The sequence below is a fragment of the Nerophis lumbriciformis genome, linkage group LG13 (assembly GCF_033978685.3).
Source record: "Nerophis lumbriciformis linkage group LG13, RoL_Nlum_v2.1, whole genome shotgun sequence".
In the NCBI taxonomy this organism is placed as follows: Eukaryota; Metazoa; Chordata; class Actinopteri; order Syngnathiformes; family Syngnathidae; genus Nerophis; species Nerophis lumbriciformis.
This window is the reverse complement of record NC_084560.2, coordinates 18,027,921-18,044,374: the sequence shown is the minus strand read 5'-3', so window position 1 is coordinate 18,044,374 and position 16,454 is coordinate 18,027,921. Positions and strand designations below refer to the sequence as shown.

General features: G+C 41.2%; 1 protein-coding gene across 3 annotated transcripts in view; it reads left to right on the top strand.

The window, feature by feature from the left end:
- pde11a (phosphodiesterase 11a) overlaps positions 1-16,454 on the top strand; it is a 155,770-nt gene that overhangs the window by 120,714 nt on the left and 18,602 nt on the right. For all 3 annotated transcript variants that reach the window (XM_061971574.1, XM_061971573.1, XM_061971572.1), the window contains exons 15-19: positions 6,293-6,393; positions 6,535-6,612; positions 6,689-6,752; positions 6,832-6,906; positions 10,751-10,834. In XM_061971574.1, the coding sequence (XP_061827558.1) occupies positions 6,293-6,393; positions 6,535-6,612; positions 6,689-6,752; positions 6,832-6,906; positions 10,751-10,834 (402 nt within the window). The remainder of the gene's footprint in view (positions 1-6,292; positions 6,394-6,534; positions 6,613-6,688; positions 6,753-6,831; positions 6,907-10,750; positions 10,835-16,454) is intronic.

Sequence of the window (16,454 nt, the reverse complement as noted above, 5' to 3'; positions counted from 1 at the left end):
ACATGAATAAACATTAATTAACGTTCTCCTAAATAAATTAAGTAAATTATGTTTCACCTATGTGATGAATTAGGTTAGCTATTTTTTAAATAAAGTTTAAGATGTTTATTGTGGTTCTTCTTCGTTGTACTTTGTGAACACTTGTAGTTTGAACAGTTTCTTAAACCTATTACCGTATTTTTCGGACTATAAGTCGCACCGGCCTAAAATGCATGATAAAGAAGGAAAAAAACATATAAGTCGCACTGGAGTATAAGTTGCATTTTTGGGGGAGATTTATTTGATAAAACCCAACACCAAGAATAGACATTTGAAAGGCAATTTTAAAATTATTAAAGAATAGTGAACAACAGGCTGAATAAGTGTACGTTATATGACACATAAATAATCAACTGAGAACGTGCCTGGTATGTTAACGTAACATATTATGGTAAGAGTCATTCAAATAACTATAACATATAGAACATGCTATACGTTTGCCAAACAATCTGTCACTCTTAATCGCTAAATCCCATGAAATCCTATATGTCTAGTCTCTTACGTGAATGAGCTAAATAATATTATTTGATATTTTACGGTAATGTGTTAATAATTTCACACATAAGTCGCTCCTGAGTATAAGTCGCACCCCCGGCCAAACTATGAAAAAAAATGCGAAAAATATGGTACTACTGGGTTTAGTTAGTTACTATTGTTTGACTTCCTTGCTTAATCCATTGCATAATTTATTTTGCTAAAGGTTTTAAGTGTTGCACATGCATACAGATGTTTTAAGTTAGATTTTTCTTTAAGTTTATTTTTCTCCTCATTTGTTGAGAACATTTTTGGGTAGCAGGTTATAGTTTGATTTGTACATAGTTTTAGCTGTTTGCAAATGCACCAAGTCATTAAATTTCAACTATTTTGATTCAATAAATAAATGGTTTGACTGTTTGCTGTATCCAACCTTATTTATTATTCTAACTGATCTTTTTTGAAACACAGTGGCATACTTTTGTTATTTCCCCATATTTCTGCACAGTAACTCAGATATGGTAACACTAGCAGGCAGTAAATAATATGAAGGGATTTTTGGTCCAGAACATATTTTGCTTTTTTCATTATTGATGTGTTTCTTGCTACTTAGTGTTGTATATTTTTTACATGAGGTTTCCAGTTCATTTAATTGTCCTGGGTGCAGAGAATGGATTTGCAGAGCTCTGTGTGTAGGGTCTCAGTTTGGTGTTTGTCCCATTTCCTGAAATCTTGGTCTGCAAGTGGGCCCCAGACTTCACACCCATAGAGGGAGATGGGTTCTATAACGGAGTCTAATATTTTGAGCCAGATTTGAATTAGGATGTCCAATTTGACGTTTCTCTTGATGGCATAGAAAGCCCTTCTTGCCTTGTCATTGTGTCATTGTAAAGCAGAATTCACCAAACATTGGATTGTTCACCCACTAATATAAAGCGTGAGCTGGGTTTAGACCGTCATGAGTCAGGTTGATTTCGATGATGTGTTGTTGCGAGACAAAACATCTATCTCCTGTGTTTGTGCTGTGTTGCCTTCACTGAGAATTTTAATTTCTTCTTTGAACTTTCTCATTTCTATCATATCACAATATTCCTTTCTCTCCCTGACAATCCGTGTTTGGAGATTTTCGACATCTTTTTGTATACCATTGAGAATCTGTTCTTGGAGATGATCAAAATCGTTTTGAACACTATTGACTTTGCCTCGTAGAGTTCCTATTACAGAATCAGAATCAGAATCAGCTTTATTGTCATTACGCAAGGTAACGAGATTGAGGCCATTCCATACAGTGCGATGTGTGCATGCTAGAAAAACAATGTGCAAATATATAAAAATATAAAAAATGTAGAAGTGCAATGAATATGGTGTGAAATGAATATATACATGAAAAAAAACAAAACAAAAACAGGGTGGTTGGTGGAATGGGTTATTGCACCGAAGAGAAGGCAGTTATGAGGGACAATGGGGCAGTCCGTTCAGGATGGTTATGGCCCTGGGGAAGAAGCTGTTCTTTAGCCTGTTTGTTTTGGTTTTAATGCACCTGTAGCGCTTCCCAGAGGGCAGCAGGTGGAACAGGTCAGAGCCAGGGTGGGTGCTGTCCTTGATGATGGCACTGGCTCTGTTGAGGCAGCGGGAGGTGTAGATGTCCGTCAGAGAGGGGAGAGGGCGGCCGATGATCTTCTGAGCCATCTTGACCACTCTTTGCAGCCTCTCCCTGTCTGCTGCAGTGCAGCTGCCGTACCATACCGTAATACAGTAGGTCAGCAGGCTCTCGATGGACGAGCGGTAGAAGGTCAGCAGCAGGTCAGGCTTCAGGTTGTACTTCCCGAGGACTCTAAGGAAGTGTAGCCGCTGCTGAGCCTTCTTGATGATTGATGTGGTGTTGACTGTCCAGGAGAAGTCATTAGAGATGTGGACTCCAAGGTACCTGAAGGTGTGGACCCTCTCTACACGCTCGCCGTTGATGTAGAGGGGGGCAGGGTCGGTGCTGCTCCTCCTGAAGTCGACGATGATCTCTCTGGTCTTGCTGGTGTTGAGAGCGAGGTTGTTCTCCGAAGACCAGGCCGTCAGCTTCAGGACCTCCTCTCTGTAGGCAGCCTCGTCACCCCTGGAGATGAGCCCGACCACTGTGGTATCGTCGGCGAACTTGACGGTAAGGTTGTCACTGTGGGCCGGACTGCAGTCATGGGTGTAAAGGCAGTAGAGGAGGGGGCTCAGCACACAGCCCTGTGGGGAGCCGATGCTCAGCGTGCGGGAGGATGAGAGGTGCGGGCCAAGTCTCACATTCTGGGGTCGGTCCGTTAGGAAGTCCCTTATCCAGGCGTTTGTGAGAGGGGGGAGGCCAAGAGTGCCCAGTTTATTGCAGAGTCTGTCCGGGATTATTGTATTGAAGGCAGAGCTATAGTCCACAGAGAGCATCCGGACGTAGCTCTGCTGCTGCTCCAGGTGGTTCAGAGCAGAGTGGAGAGCAACAGCGATGGCGTCCTCTGTGGACCTGTTCGCCCGGTATGCGAACTGGTGGGGGTCGAAGTCTGGAGGGATATGGTCCTTGATGTGCTGGAGAACAAGTCGCTCGAAGCACTTCATGATTACCGGAGTGAGGGCCACTGGTCGGTAATCATTCAGGCTGGTGATGGGAGACTTCTTCGGCACCGGGATTATTGTAGATGACTTCAGGCAGGATGGGATGACTGCCTGAGCCAGGGAGAGGTTGAAGATCCTGGTGAGGGGGGAGCGAGCTGGTGGGCGCACGTCCTGAGCACCTTTCCAGGTACTCCGTCTGGTCCGGTAGCCTTCCTGGGGTTCACAGCCAGGAGCACTCGTCTGACACTGTGCTCCTGTACAGTGAGTGGAGTGGCGTCGGAGCCCGGTGGGGGCGGGGGCAGGGCTGGAGCAGATGAGTGTCGCTGGGGGGTTTCGAAACGGGCAAAGAAACAGTTAAGCTCCTCTGCCAGTGTCGCACTCTGATCCGCAGTTGTCATATTGCAGCCTCTGAAGTTCGTGATGTCATGAATGCCCCGCCACACCTCCCGTGAGTTTTTGCTGGACAGATGGGACTCTATGCACCTCCTGTGGTCCGCCTTTGCTTTTTTAATCCCTCTCTTCAGGTCGGCTCTAGCAACACTGTACAGTGCCCTGTCCCCTGACCTGAAGGCTGCGTCGCGGGCCCTGAGGAGTGTGCGGACCTGGCTGGTCATCCAGGGTTTCTTGTTGGGGTAAACCCGGATGGTTTTTTCCACAGTCACATTCCCGATGCAGAACTTTATGTAGTCCAGCACCGTTCCTGTGGCTGTCTCCAGCTCCTGTTGTTGGAAGAGGTCCCAGTCTGTGTGTTGGAAGCAGTCCTGAAGTTTGGGGAGTGCATCGTCAGGCCAGGTCATAACAGTCTTTGTGATAGGCCTGGCCTGGCGTCTGATGGGGGTGTAGGTAGGAGAGAGCAGGAGGGAAAGATGGTCTGACTGTCCAAGCTGGGGGAGGGGTGTAGCTCTGTACGCGTGCTTTATGTTGGTATACACGTGGTCCAGGGTGTTCTTGCCCCTTGTAGAACACTTCACGTGCTGGTAGAACTTAGGGAGTACAGTCTTCAGATTGGCCTTATTAAAATCCCCTGCTATGATATGAACACCGTCGGGGTGGGCCCGCTGCTGTTCGTTGACGGTGTTCAGCAGAAGAGAGAGCGCTGTGTTTACTTTGGCGTCCGGTGGAATATACACAGCCGTGATTATAACAACAGACAGCTCTCTCGGGAGAAAAAAAGGCCGACATCTAACAGACATGTACTCCACGTCCGGGCAACAGTGCTGTTCAGTGATTGTCCCGTTGTTGCACCAGTTCTCATGCACGTAGATACAGAGCCCCCCTCCTCTGCTCTTACCGGAGTCCTTAGTTCTGTCCCGGCGGAGCAGAGTGCGTCCGGCTAGCTGCATGCTAGCATCGGGTATTTCCGGGTGAAGCCAGGTTTCGGTGATAATCATAGCACAACAGTCCCGAACATAGCGGTTTCCAGCAAGTTGTAACTCCAGGTCGTCCATCTTCTGTACAAGGGATCTGGCATTAGAGAGGAACAGGCTCGGTAGAGGTGGCTTGTGGGGTTGTTTCCTAAGCCTGAGCAAGACGCCGGACCTGCGGCCACGCTTCTGCTTCCTCTCCCTCCTCCGTCTGCGCCGTCTCCCAGACCCGACAACAAACCACGGAGAGCCCTGTGCTCTCGCTATGTCATCTGGGATGTTGTGCCCGTGGTGAAAGTCGCTCGAAACAGATATCTGGTGCGAGTTACCGATATCCAAGAGTGACTGGCGGGTGTACCGGGTGTTTGCAGTACAGGTGGTGCACAAAAGGAAAAAAAAACATGAAGAAAAGAAGGAAGAAAGAGCACTGAAATGGAGAGCCGTAAGCCGCTGCGTCTGTGCGCGCCGCCATCTTGTATTACGCTTTGAAGTCAGAGTCCTCTTCTTCTGTCAAACCGGTACTGCTCCGTTGACTTCGTCTTATCATGCTCATGGTTGCTAGGCAGCCAAGTGAAGCCGTTAATGTTGTTAGCTTCGGCGACAAGCGGCGCCTCGAACATGTTTTTCCACAAACCTTGTGTCAGCTTTTCTTGTGGATCACTTGTGTGGTCAGAAATGCGTCCAACTCTCACAATTTTGTTTTTCTTCTGGTTATTTCTTTATTTAAAAGATACTGACAGTTAAATCACTGTAATGGGGTTAGTTTTAACATGCTAATAGCATACATGCCATGTGGCTATATTTCATGTGTTTGCTAATTATATGCTAAGAACTCACTCGTTACTTTCAGTCAGTTGGTACAAAGGGCTGCCCCTGGCTAAATTGGGGCCCTACACAGTATGTAAAAAATGTTTTATACTTTTTTCCATAAAACTTACATTTAATTTGATGCATGTTTTGTGCTATAACAAATTAATGAAAATACAATGTTCAATATATAATTTTTTGTGTGCAAAATAACGAATTTAACAGTTAAAATTTGCTAATCTTGTTTATGTAACTTCGACCAGAGTACTACTGCTTTGAACGCCAGCAATAACGCAGTGCTCCACAGGGGACAGCGTGAACAAAGAGAGAAATTTGCCGTTATATTCTTATCAGTGACAGAGCAGGAAGAGGCTAGAAATAAGTGTTACATTTTCATTCAAATGTCATTCATTAATTGACATTTTACATGCGCTTCTTCATGCTAAAATCGGCCCTACACACAGTTTGTACAAAATTAAGTAAAGTTGCCAGAGGTGGGCCAATAACATTTTTGAATTGTTCAACATGTGTAATGTCAGACATAGAATTGAACAAATATTGACATTTAAGTTTAAAAGCAAATGGCAGTGATTTGGTGTAATGGCCCAAATATAAAACTTCCCAGCAGTTCATCTAATTGTTAGTTCATCAAATAGTTATTCTTTAATTAACTGGGCATCACTGCACACTACAATAATAATACCAACATGTTTATTTTTGTGTTTTAAAAAGGGACGGTAAAATACTATGGTGTTTTTTGTTTTTTGTTTTGATGATTTCGCAACGTCAAAATGTAGAAGAACTGCAAATTGCATTCAGAGAAATAAACATATTGCTAAATTAACTCTCACCAAATACAATACTGAAATTGTGTTATTGTAATCTTAGCAACCTTGATGGTACAAGTACAAAGTATGTCGTAAACAATTCCTGGTGCAATGCATGCATCGACAACCATGCTTTTCTACATAGCAGATTGTGCACACCTAATGTTGCATGCGTTACAGTCTCCTTCTTCTCCGCAGGGTCACAACATCTTCTCCAACCTTTCGTCCGCTGAATACAGTAACCTGATGCAGCTGCTCAAACAGTCTATTCTGGCAACGGATCTCACTCTTTACTTTGAGTATGTTATACTCTAAACACAGCTTCCATCAGATTTAAAACTGCTGATTTGTGCTTGGTTGATTGCAAAGCTTTATTGCTGGCTTAGTTTGGTTAACAACTCCCCCTGGTGGATTGTATATGACTTACTACCTCTCCTCAGGAACAGAAACACCTTCTTTGACCTTGTCACCAAAGGAGATTACAACTGGAACGTGAAGGCCCACAGAGACATGTGCAGGTGCAACTCTGGATGCTAAAAATTCTCGCTAATGCCCAAAATCTGAAACTACATCTTATTTCTCTCTCCCTGTCAGGTCGATGATGATGACGGCGTGCGATCTCGGCGCTGCCACCAAACCTTGGGAAATATCCCGCAAAGTGAGGAAATCCGGGTGACCGATGTGATCCGCAGGGGATAACTTGCCTTTTTGAACAGGTGATATTATCCTCATTTCAGGTGGCAGAGTTAGTGACCAGCGAGTTCTTTGAGCAGGGCGACAGGGAGAGATCCGAGCTCAAGCTCACGCCCTCGGTGAGTCCGTCATCTCGATGGTGTTTGTTTCCCCTCTCACGACCTCCACATTGGCCCATACTGACTGAGTGACCTCGTAGTGACGAGTGCGAGTGAGTCAGCGCTCCACTTTCTGCCAGACTGCATTGGAGGCAAACACTGACCTTTTTATTCACTCAGCTGGAAACACACGACGCGCTTAGTGGTCTTTTTCAGCTTCCTGTGTGGTGTTGGCGCTAACAGCAACATTATCTACCCATCTGCTGTCTAAGAACTGCATCTTTGTTATGTTTAGACTTAGAGACGTACTTTTATTGTCATTTAAATTTGAACTTTACAGTACAGATAAGAACGGAATTTCGTTGCATTAGCTCGTTGTAGTGCAGGATAAAAGAGCAATAAGGTGCAGATATGAATAAATATATTGCACTTTTGCATATGCATCCACGTTTATGGATGTATGTTATATTGTCTTTATATTCCAGCGAGTTAGTACATTTTTGGGGGGAATTGAGGGGATTATTTTGATGCGTTTAAGAGTCTTACGGCCTGAGGGAAGAAGCTGTTACAGAACCTGGAGGTTCTGCTGCGGAACCTCTTTCTAGAGTCCAGCAGTGAAAACAGTCCTTGGTGGGGGTGGGAGGATTCTCTGCAGATTTTCTGAGCCGTGGTCAGGCAGCGGCTTTTTGCGATCTCCTGGATAGGAGGAAGAGGAGTCTATGTTGTGTTGCTGTGAGTCTCACTGCCAGCGATCAGCGGTACCAGATTTATCGACTTCTTTCTATAGCTCTAAAGTTTCATCGCAGAAGAACCCTGACACAATGCCTCTCCAAATTATCATACTTTATTTTTTGAAAATGTACACAAAATTTCAATAAAGTTAAAGTACCGCTGATAGTCACACACACACACTAGGTGTGGTGAAATTAACCTCTGTTTTTGACCCATCCCCTTGTTCCAACCCCTGGGAGGTGAGGGGAGCAGTGAGCAGCAGCGGTGGCTGCACCCAGGAATCATTTTTTATGATTTAACCCCCAATTCCAACCCTTGATGCTGAGTGTCAAGCAGGGAGGTGATGGGTCCCATTTTTATGGTCTTTGGTATGACTCGGCCGGAGTTTGAACTCACAACCTACCGAGCTCAGGGCAGACACTCTAACCACGAGGTCACTGAGCAGGTTTATATATCGTGCAAAAGTTATTTCATGTCAACTGCATATGTGAAATTAATTTCATATTTGCTTTGATGCAAAGGGACATATGCCAAGCCTTTATTTCGTATCATTTTAATGATCATGGAAAATTTTCTAAGATTTTTAATTCAAGGTTTTCATAAAGTGTAAGACCAGGTGTGTTAAACTCGTTTTCTTTGAGGTCCACATTGTAGTTATGGCTGCCACTCAGAGGGCAGCTTGTACTGTGAATATCAATCAATCAAAGTTTATTTATATAGCCATTAATCACAAGTGTCTCAAAGGGCTTCTCAAGCCACAACGATATGTATAAATATAAACATATAATCACCTAATGATTTTATTACACAATTGCCTATGCATCTATTATATGTTTTTTACCAACAAATTGATGAATACTTTTGCCTTGAAACCATAAGTCAAATTGACAAGCAGATATTCGGGTTTTCTTGACAACAAATATCTTATTTTCAAATAACATTTAAGTTAGAAAATATGCAATTGCATCCAGTACAGTTTTTCTGTTAAAATTGAAAAAACATTTAGCAAAAAAAAAAAGGTTTTGTAATGCAGTAATTCTACCTGCAAAGTGTCAATTTTTAGAAAAGCAAATGTAGAAATATGTAGAAAATGAAAAGTATTATTTATTGATGAACATTATTTACACACTTCCACGGGCCACATAAAAATGATGAGGCTGGCCAGATCTGGCCCCTGGGCCTTGAGTTTGACACCTATGCTGTAACCCATAATCATCAAAACTATGTCAAAAGAAGGCTTGAAATAATTTCAGTTGCATGTTATGAGCCTATGTCATACATTAGTTTCACCTTGTTAAGTTAAAGTACCAATGATTGTCACACACACTAGGTGTGGCGAAATTATTCTCTGCATTTGACCCATCACCCTTGATCACCCCCTGGGAGGTGAGGGGAGCGGTGAGCAGCAGCGGTGGCCAAGTCCGGGAATCATTTTTGGTGATTTAACCCCCAATTCCAACCCTTGATGCTGAGTGTCAAGCAGGGAGGTAATGGGTCCCATTTTTATAGTCTTTGGTATGACTCGGCCGGGGTTTGAACTCACAACCTACCGATCTCATGGCGGACGTTCTAACCACTAGGCCACTGTAAATCTAATTGCTGGATTAAATTAACTTTTGCACGATATTCCAATTTTTTGAGTTCCACCTGTATATCTAGAAGTCGTCACTGCTATTTTTTGCCCAGATATGGTCGAAAATGAACTTCATAAACGTTATATAGATTCACCCGGTCACAACATTAGATACACACATCAATTTAGACTGCATAAAACAGCTGCTTTTAGCAGAAATTATGTTACCGTATGTCGCATGCCGCTGTTATTATGCGCCTGCATCGATTATGTGAAAATAATACTGTATGTTATCTTATCGTGTTCCCTCACAGCCGAGACAGAAGATGAGGAGTTAAAGCAACTTTATGTCGGCGGTTTAGAATTAAATAGTTTGAACTTTTTCAACCAATGTAAGAACACCCTCACCCACTTGCATTTGTTAAATATAGTGGTTGATAACAACAAAATGTGCCATTTCTATATTTTCCACAATTACAAATTCGACTGCATAAAAGGTTTTGCAAATTGTAGTTTAGGCCTAAATAAGATGACTGGCCTCCAATTGTGTTAGGGGAGCGACCAACTATTTGTAATAATGCTGTTGTTACGATAGGCTACAAAGGATAGAAATTTAAAAGAGCAATGCTAGCGAATGAGCTGAAAGCCATGGCCTGTCAATTAATTATCCAGCACAGCTCTTAAGGTGTTGTTAAGGTTTACACAATTTATTATCACAAAGCCACACTAGTTAGCATCAGTTAGACGCACACGTATCCTGTTATTTATGTGTTAGAGATAGGAATGTTTTGATTAGGGTTTTGAGAAATTGACTGATACCGATCACACGTATTAATCGTAATTTTGTTTAAATTAATTAATGAAATCAACATTTAAAAAAATTGGAGAATCAGAATCCACTGTGCTGAAAACACCACCCCTAGTGTTTCAGCAAAGAATTGCATGTCACAGTATAAAAGAATCAATCGGGGGGGGGGGGGGGGGGGGGGGGGGGGGGACCACGTAGTGACTAGGATGAAACATAATCCAGGTTTTAGATTACTTTGGAGGTGCGTGTCCAGCGACGCAGAAAGGAAGGAGCAAATCAATGTAGCATATGTTGCCTCAGCGCAGGAACATAAACCAGGCTTTAGGTTATGACTTTTACTAATTGCGTCATTTTGGTACTCATTTTCGTACATGGATTCTGTATGAATAATGTGTCTCTTTGCTTAGGGTGCTTTTTCATGTGCAATTAAGCACAATGACTAATCAAGCCAGGCCATATTGCCAGTCCTTTAATTCAGACCCCTCGCTGTGCTCTTCATGTCAAACTTGCACTGGCTTTTGTGTGGGTGTTGGAAATGAAATATTAACTTGTGCTGTAAGTCGTAGCAGCTATCTCTGAAGCGCAGCCTGCCTGTGTGCTGCCTCCCAGTTAAAGCTGCAAAAGAAAGAGGTGGCAGTGCAAATGAGAAATAAGTGATTTTTTAAATGTATTTCTAACCTTAACAACTTTTTTTTTAGTTCTGTCTTCACAGGAATAGAAGTGTACAACTTACTCTTGCTGTTTTGTTTTAGGCCATCTTTGATCGAAACAGAAAGGACGAGCTGCCGGGTCTTCAGTTGGAGTGGATTGATGGAATTTGTGCCCCTCTCTATGAGGTAACCTTTTCATACATGTCATCACAGTGGTCCCAAACTCTGGCCAACCAGCGTCCATAATCTGGCCTGCAGTGTATATACACACACATATATAATATATATATATATATATATATATATATATATATATATATATATATATATATACGTACGTGTGTGTGTGTGTGTGTGTGTGTGTGTGTGTGTGTATGTATGTATGTATGTATGTATGTATGTATATATGTATGTATGTATGTATGTATGTATGTATATAATTTTTTTTCTTTTTTAATCTTTTTTGTCCTGCCGTTCAAGCAAATTATATCTGCTGTCCAGATTTTGTTTACAAAAGCTTGTTGCCTTATTTGTATTTGACTTTATTAAATGAATATATTTACTTTTTGGCGCAGCCGTTCCAAATTTTATTTATATACGTACTATATATATATATATATATATATATATATATACATATATATATATATATATATATATATATATATATATATATATATATATATATATATATATATATATATAAAGTATATATATATATGGATGTATTAGGGTTGTCCCGATACTAATATTTTGATACTGGTACCTGTACCAAAATGTATTTTGATACTTTTCTAAATAAAGGGGACCACAAAAAATGGCGTTATTGGCTTTTTTTTTTTTTAACAAAAAATCTTACGGTACATTAAACATATGTTTTTTATTGCAATCAAAGAACAATTTTATCCTTAAATAAAATGATGAACATACTAGACAACTCGTCTTTCAGTAGTAAGTAAGCAAATAAAGGCTCATAATTTGGAGTATGCAGTAACATATTGTGTCATTTCCCATTCTATTATTTTGACAAAATTATAAAGGACAAGCTGTAAAAATTGATTATTAACCTACTTGTTAATTTAATGTTAATATCTGCTTATTTTCCGTTACAACGTGTTCTATCCACACTTCTGTTAAAATGTAATGTTTGATACTTTACATTAGTTTTGGATGATACAGGATCATACATTGCTCATATTCAAAGTCCTCATGTGTCCAGGGACATATTTACTGAGTTTATAAACATAATATACTTTTTTTTTTTTTTAAATAAAAAAAGATTTTGTGACGATAAAAAATATCGATGTAATCATAGTAGTATCAACTAGATACGCTATTGTACTTGGTATCATTATAGTGGATGTCAGGTGTAGATCCACCTATGGCATTTGTTTACATCCAGGACACTATCTTTTGTTAGCGGTGACGCTGGTGAGCTATTGTGTCCTCCTACGGTGTGTAGTGAAGCATGTTTAGCTATTCCTCGTCCTGCAGTGATAATGATACTTGTAAGAAACTCACTTTATTTGTCGCCATGGAGGCGAGGATTAGTGATTTAGAAGTAGCTAAAACACTGCAGACTGCGGATGGACTTTAGCCGCTAACGAGCTAGCCATGTTTTAAAGCCCCTTTTGCTGAGCGCCATTTCAGTGTTATAACTTCACCTTCATCCTTAGTTTTTAAGCCAAAATGCGTCCGTTCTCCCTTTTCGGTCTACTCACTGTGTCTGCTTGTAAGTACTCCGTGATTGTGCGCTGCCGAACATGCTCGTCCGCTCGTAAAACCAGCAATGTCACGACGTGACGACGGCGTGATTACGGCATGCCGTCGTCAAAGGGAACCGGTACTTTTCAAACTGAGTTTTTGATTCATTAGTACCGCGATACTATTCTAGGACTGGTATATCGTACAACCCTAGTATATATATATATATATATATATATATATATATATATATATATATATATATATATATATATATATATATATATATATATATATATAAATATACAGTATGTATAAATGTGTATATATGTATATTAGGGCTGTCAAAGTTAACGCGATTATAACCTTCTGGAATGGTTTCGGTCCCAGCCTTGTGGCAAAAGCTTGAGTCAGGCCCCACCCCCTTTTCAAGGTGAGCCATGATTGGATGATGGCTTTGAAGGCATACAGCCTTCATCACACGCCATCAAACATCTTTGGAATGAATCTCAGGGTTAAGTAGTCTCACATTCTTGCTTCCTGTTGGTGGAATCGCCAAGAGTCCCAACACTTTCGTGTAAATCTCTCCCACCGTCCTTCATCTGCTGTTTCCCCTCACTGCATTAAAGCCTCCGCCCACATTCCCATTCAGGATGTTCTTCCGCCAACACTTCCCTTATTGAATGAATGCGCTCCAAGGTTGAATCCTGAGCAGAGTGAGCTGTGTGCGCACGTGTTGGGCGACTGAAAGGGACTTAAACTCCATTTTTTGTTGTCTGTTTAGACTTGAATAGGGAAAGTTGGGCCAGGTATTTGTAAACTAGGCTTCCGTGGTACCCTTGAGCAAGAAAACCCTCACTCAATAACCTCAATGCCCCTCTCTTTAATACATGATAATATTAAAAGTAACAACAGTTACTGTCTGTAGAGATGACTTTTATGTCGCCAGTATGGGATGGATTCCTGAGCAGTGACCATGTGTGTGGGAGTGAGTGCAAATAGTTATTTTTCTTTAGAGGTACCTCGCTTTTCCTGAGTAACCTCTTCCAAAAGGTGAGACGAAAACCGAAGCAACCTTTCCATGAGAATAATCCGTTCCGGACTCAAAAATATAAACACAAAACACATTTTGTCGAGAATAATCATGGTTATACATGCTGAAAACAATGTAAAATACATATAAATTATGAATGGAATAGCTTTTAAACTTTTATTAAAGCCCTCTTGTTGGCGAATATGGCGATGAATGCCTCATTAATACTTTGATACAGTTTCTTTTTCGATAGTGTTTCTCACCTTCTTTATCAAAGTGTTGACACACAACTTTTTTTTTGCCCTGTGGTGGCAAATTTTGTAGTGGTACTCTTTTTTTTTTTAACGCCCAGAGACTGAGCCACTTTTGCGTGGGATTCTTTGTTTCGTCACGAGTTATAATAATAATAATAATAATAATAATAATAATAATAAACTTTATTTGTATAGCACCTTTCATACAGAATTGCAGCTCAAAGTGCTTCACGGCAGTAAAAGACACGATTAAGTAAAAACATGGTAAAAACAAGTATAGAAAATGGAAAATAAATTATCCATCCATCCATTTCCTACCGCTTGTCCCTTATGGGGTCGCGGGGTTGCTGGAGCCTATCCCAGCTGCACATGGACGGAAGGCGGGGTACACCCTGAACAAGTCGCCACCTCATCACAGGGCCAACAGATAGACAGACAACATTCACACACTAGGGCCCATTTAGTGTTGCCAATTAACCTATCCCCAGGTGCATGTCTTTGATAAAAATAAAGATAAAAGCAAAGTAGAAAACAAAATTATCAGACAATAATAATTAGAATAATCACAGTGTGGAACAAGAAAGTAATGTAGGAAATAAAAGGCTAAAAGTAACGCAGAGTAAAATACAGCTGCTGTGGGTGCAGCAGGTGCAAGGTGATAGTGTAGTGGTTCAATGTGTAGTTAGCTGGCTTCCCTGATGTCTAATTTAAATGCTTGAGTTAAGAGATATGTTTTAAGCTGTGTTTTGATGATATCTATCGAGTTGGCTTCCTTTTTGGGCAGTGTGTTCCATAGTTTTGGGGCGTAGTTGACAAAGGCTGCATCACCGATCCTCTTTTGACTATTTCTGGGAGCCTCTAATAACCCAGCAGCTGATGACCGCAGCGTTCTTTTCGGTACATAGTTTGTTAGGGTGTTGGCGATATAGCTTGGTCCCTGTCTGTTTAGGGCTTTGTATGTAAGGAGTAGGACCTTAAAGTCATTTCTAAACTATATAGGGAGCCAGTGCAGAGTAGCTAAGACTGGACTAATGTGCTCTCTCTTTTTGTTTTTTTGTTAGCAGTCGAGCTGCAGAGTTTTGGATAAGTTGAAGTCTTTCTGTGGTTTTCTTAGGGAGACCTGTGAAGAGTGTGTTACAGTAGTCTAACCTGCTAGATATGAAGGCGTGAATTAGCTTCTCTGCATTATTTAGATTTATAAATGGTCGTACCTTTGCTATGTTCCTGAGATGAAAGAACAATGTTTAGGTCACCTTGTTTATATGGGAGTTGAAATTCAGTTCTGAGTCTATGATAACACCAAGACTTGTGACCAATGTTCCCTCTAATTGTTCATGTGTGTGAGCAAACGCAAAAATTCCCTGAGCATTCAGTGGAGCCCATGTGAGCAACATCAGACGTGCACACTGTGGCTACACCAGCAGCACACCTGTCCCAAACCTGGCTAAATAACAAGTTAAATCTTCATCCATCCATCCATTTTATACCGCTTGTCCCTTTCGGGGTCGCTGGAGCCTATCTCAGCTGCATTCGGGCGGAAGGCGGGGTACACCCTGGACAAGTCCCCACCTCATCGCAGGGCCAACACAGATAGACAGACAACATTATCTTATTATTATAATCAAATGACAGCAGTAATTTCCATGAGGTTATTTTCTAATATAAGTGTTTAGGCCCACTTACAATGACAATAACAAAAAATAGTGTTGTTCATGAACTGTGTACTTGTATTGTTTGTCTGGGTGGAGGTCCTGCTTTGGAAATAATGGGTACCCCTTTCAGACATTGCATTTAGTTCCCATTGTTGCACAATGAGATGTAAGCAGGGGATCATGTGTACATTCCTGAAACTTCCTGTTTGCAAAAAATATATTTGTATTATTATTTATTTAATATACTAACAGCATTTCATGATTAATATTTATAAATTAAGATTCCTAATAAATGACACTAGAATAAGCACACATTTGATTGGTAAATCATAGTGTAATGACCTGGAATTACACTTTATGTGTGGTGTTGGAGTTGTCCGACTTTTTGTGTGGCTGTAAACGCATCACTGGCTAAGTGCCATATGTACATGTGTTGGCGCAAGTGAGAAAGAGCGAGCGGCTGCTGTTGATATAACAAAGTTGCTTTTGGTGTGGTTTGTACTGCAGAAAATAACCAGTTTTGCTAGTGTAACAAACAGTTCAGGGTGTCCCAAGTTACCAGAGAATGTGAGGTAAGGAGGAGGAGTGTTGTCCCTCCAGAGTTGCCGTAGGGCTGTGACGTAAGAGGTCTATAAGTGTGGGTTGTTGAAGAAGGTGTGAAGTTGACATTAAAGAAGTGGTGGAGACCGGACCTGCTCTAATGACTCCCATTTATTATTTTATTATATAAGTACTTAGAATATGCGAACCCAGGACACTCGGCTACACTAGATATAATTTTTTTTACTAATGTTTTGGTGATGTGTTTATGGCCGACAATAAAGAGTTTTGCTCAGTAAAGTGATGGATGGAATTCATGTCCTCAAAGCGTCTCGACAGACGTTACAATATTTGAACAATGATGACGAAAACTGTTTTCTCTGTCGTGTCAGTGTGTCGAAAATTGTTATGCGCTTATTTTTTTATTTGATTTTGTGCGTAGCATAGATTTGCCGTGCGCAGAGGACGCTTGAGCACTGCGCAATTGCACAGGCGCGCACCTTAGACGGAACATTGCTTGTGACCTCAGATTTGATCCAAGGAGTTAATCCTCCTAGGTTTTTAATTAACGTTTCTCTTTTTGTTTTGGGGCTGATAATTAGAATTTCAGTTTATGAATGTTT